Source organism: Budorcas taxicolor, chromosome 7 (assembly GCF_023091745.1).
Source record: "Budorcas taxicolor isolate Tak-1 chromosome 7, Takin1.1, whole genome shotgun sequence".
NCBI lineage: Eukaryota > Metazoa > Chordata > Mammalia > Artiodactyla > Bovidae > Budorcas > Budorcas taxicolor.
In genome coordinates this window covers 41,204,276-41,207,959 of record NC_068916.1, presented here as the reverse complement: position 1 = coordinate 41,207,959, position 3,684 = coordinate 41,204,276, and the positions used below count along the sequence as shown (strand labels likewise).

Here is a 3,684-nt window from a genome sequence, read left to right as displayed (position 1 = left end):
AATTTAAAAAACAAGATAAAAAATAATACTCAGAATCAAATTATAAGATTTTGTGCAATCTCCTTTTAAGTACAGATATTTTATACTTCTTGGAATAATAGTAAAGTTTGTTATTTTGTGTGACTGTCCTGAGAATATTGTGAGGTCATGTTATATTTGTAAACTCTATGAGTGAATGCAAATAAATTTTCAGCTTAGTAGAACATTATTTTATGAATAAAACCAGAAACAGAGCTACTTAAAATTGGAGGAAAGACTTCCACTCTTGTACCTTCCACAGTCCCTGAGAAGAAATGTGGTAGTGAGGCAAGTTTTACTTTATGTTGTCTATTACATATCTTGTTATATTACATGAATAACACTTGCATATATAATAGTGTCCAAAAAATGAAAATATAATGACCAAATGAAGATAAGACAACATTCATGGCTTATTTTCAATACTTGAATTCAAATATTCTATTTTCCACTGAAATCTTCATGTTGTAATACATTAGTAAATAGAAAACACAACTTGAATGCATTCATAAAGTTGTTATATGCTCACGACAGAAAACCAGTTGTAAGTAAATCACCCTTCTAAGTGGTCCTAAGTCCTAAGTGGTCCTAAGTCTTAAGTTCTAGGTTTAAGGTTGCCTTCTGATCCTTCAGGGAATAAATGCTATCTCTCATTGGAATCCTTGGTCGTTTCTCTTAGTTAATTCCTACCACGATTATATAACTGTAACCTCATGTGAAAAGTAAAATCATTAAACTGAAACCAATGGCAGAGGCTGAACGTAAAGCTTAAAACAGCAGTCATACACAAATTGTACAGCTAATTAAGCACCTTGGTCATGAATCAGGCAGCTATTCTTGAATAAAAATGTTTTTTTGGTAACAGCTACCAATGACTATCCTTTCCTTACACATTTAAAGGAAATGCAGAATGGAAGAGAAAAATATACTGCATCACACCATGGTTATTGAGATATTCTGTTTTTATTCCATGTCTGATTGCCAAGTTTAATGAATGAATGGGAAGAAAAGTCACTTAATTTTGATACAATTGAAGGGTATATTACTCAAGTGCTTTTCTTCTTCTGACCTCAGGAAGACGTTGCAACATTGTCATCTGCATCTGTGAAAGAAACTTGCATCAGTTGTTGAGAAAATTATCCAAATAACTTATTTCAAGAACCAAGAGGAGTAGAGTATGATAATGAGGCTTGTCTCTGAATGGCTAAGAAACACCATGCACATTTTGTTTAAATGAAAGCTGGTATCTTTGAAAGATTCATTTTACAGCCCTGAACAGGCCACTTCTCTCTGGTAGTTTCAAGGAATTGTGCAGGCAGGCACAAGAAATAGATATATATGGTAGGAAATGTCAATGCTGGTGTCATATTTCTGTTATGAATATTTCTATCTAATATCAATAACGAGCTAATATCCCACTGTCACACTAATGCATGCTTCTCCCATATTCTGCCTCAGATATTTTCTGTATCATCTTTTATTTCATTTGACATTATTTTTTCTTTAATTTTGTTACATTTTGTTGTATTTTTTACTTTGATCTTTTCAAGGTCTAGAGCAGTGTTTGGAAAATAACTTATAAGTAAGAAAGAGAAAGATTGTTTTCTTTGTTGCCTGTACTTGCAAAGTGTGTTAGCTGCTTGACACACAGATATGTCCTAAAGGCTTTACATCTGTCTGCTATATACCTGAAACATGAAATATAAAATTCTTCTGTTCTGTAGACAACTAAACGATAGCATTTCATTTCACTTTCCACCTCTTCTAAGCTCTCCTTAATATCAATCTTATTTCTGTTTCTGCTGCTGCTAAGTCGCTTCAGTCGTGTCCAACTCTGTGTGACCCCATAGACGGCAGCCCACCAGGCTCCTCCATCCATGGGATTTTCCAGGCAAGAATAGTGGAGTGGGTTGCCATTTCCTTCTCCAATGCGTGAAAGTGAAAAGTGAAAGTGAAGTCGCTCAGTCGTGTCCGACTCTCAGCAACCCCATGGACTGCAGCCTACCAGGCTCCTCCGTCCATGGGCTTTTCCAGGCAAGAGTACTGGAGTGGGGTGCCATTGCCTTCTCCGAATCTTATTTCTACCTGTTAATATTATAAGAAGGGAAATCTATACAATGTATTTTCAGAGTTATTCTGATGAGCTATGCCTCACTCAGGATCAAGCCATATCAAAAGTTAAGTAAAGATGAATGTTACCATATCTGAATGAACTAGTTACTAGTATAATCTTTATTTTTACAAATAAGAATCAGCATGACTGAGAAATTAACCAACGCTACCATCATAACAGAATTTTTGCTCATGGGATTCACTGATAATCAGGTGCTACAAGGACTCTATGTTCCATTCTTCTTCCTGATTTACCTGACAGCACTGATGGGGAATCTCCTCATTATAATTCTCACCACCACTGACCAGCGTCTCCAGTCACCCATGTATTTCTTCCTAAAGAATTTGTCCTTGATTGATATCTGCTACATCTCTGTCACTGTGCCCAAATCCATCATAAACTCTCTGACCAAAAGCCATTTCATCTCTTTCCTGGGATGCGCCTCACAAATTTTTCTTTTCATTTTTTTGGCTGGCACAGAGTATGCCCTCCTTATAGTGATGTCCTATGACCGCTATGTTGCCATCTGCCAACCTCTGTACTATGAGACAACCATGAATAGAGGCACCTGTCTGCAGATGGTGATAGCATCGTGGGCTAGTGGGTGTGCCTATGGATCCATTCATGTTGCAGGCACATTCTCTGTACCTTTCTGTGGGCCTTACATAGTACATCAGTTCTTCTGTGATATTCCTTCAGTGCTCACCCTTGCTTGTTCAGGAGAACAAATTCTAGAATATGCGTTTGTCATTGCTAGCTGTGCTTTTGCTTTTGTATGCTTTCTTTTCCTGATTGCCTCTTATGTTTATATTTTTTCAGCTGTCCTGAGGATTCCATCTGCACAAGGCAGGTTCAAAACTTTTTCTACCTGTGTACCCCATCTCACTGTAGTAATATTGTTTCTCTTTTCAGGTATTGCCAATTATTTAGGGACTAATTCTAAGTCTGCATCGTCACTGAGTCTCTTCATGTCTGTATTATACTCTGTATTACCTCCCAGCCTGAACCCTCTCATCTATAGTCTGAGGAACAAGGATATGAAGGCAGCCCTAGGCAAAATACTGGGTGGTAAATTGCTACTAAATATATAAGTACCCTGCTGACTTTAAATTGTGTGGTACATACATTAAATAAAGTAAGTGAAATCATTTATTGAGAGCTAGATCTATTAACATTATCATATTTGCCATCTATCCTGCCATAGCTATACCAAATTTACATATTCTGCAATCAATTTATATCCAATTATTTTTATATTTTTTTGTGAAGTTGAGGATGGTCTGGGAAACACAGAATGTATTGAATGTATTCCATCATTAATTTCATATCAAAAGATTCTGTTTGTGTTATTCAGATGGTTTCATTTCTTTTGCTCATATCATCACAATTTCTTTACATGATTATATTATTTCTCCAAAATTTACACACCATGTTTTGTTTCCTAGTATCATATTTTACAATCTTATTCTAGAAGTTATGAAGAAATATAATTTTATTTTTCTTATCAAAATGCTTTCTCTTCTGTTAGAAACTTAGAGTAAAAAAGAATTTTT

The 3,684-nt window shown here is 35.6% G+C and overlaps 1 protein-coding gene across 1 annotated transcript; it reads left to right on the top strand.

Annotated features, from left to right (window-relative positions):
* The first annotated feature begins 2,274 nt into the window (after window positions 1-2,274).
* LOC128050255 (olfactory receptor 14A16-like) lies at window positions 2,275-3,222 on the top strand. The gene has a single exon (XM_052642422.1). It carries the CDS (start codon window positions 2,275-2,277, stop codon window positions 3,220-3,222), a length of 948 nt encoding a protein of 315 aa, XP_052498382.1.
* Window positions 3,223-3,684: the final 462 nt, after the last annotated feature.

What these genes read in the sequence shown, in the direction of transcription:
- LOC128050255 (XM_052642422.1), top strand. Translation starts at nt 2,275, where the DNA reads ATGACTGAGAAATTAACCAACGCTACCATCATAACAGAATTTTTGCTC.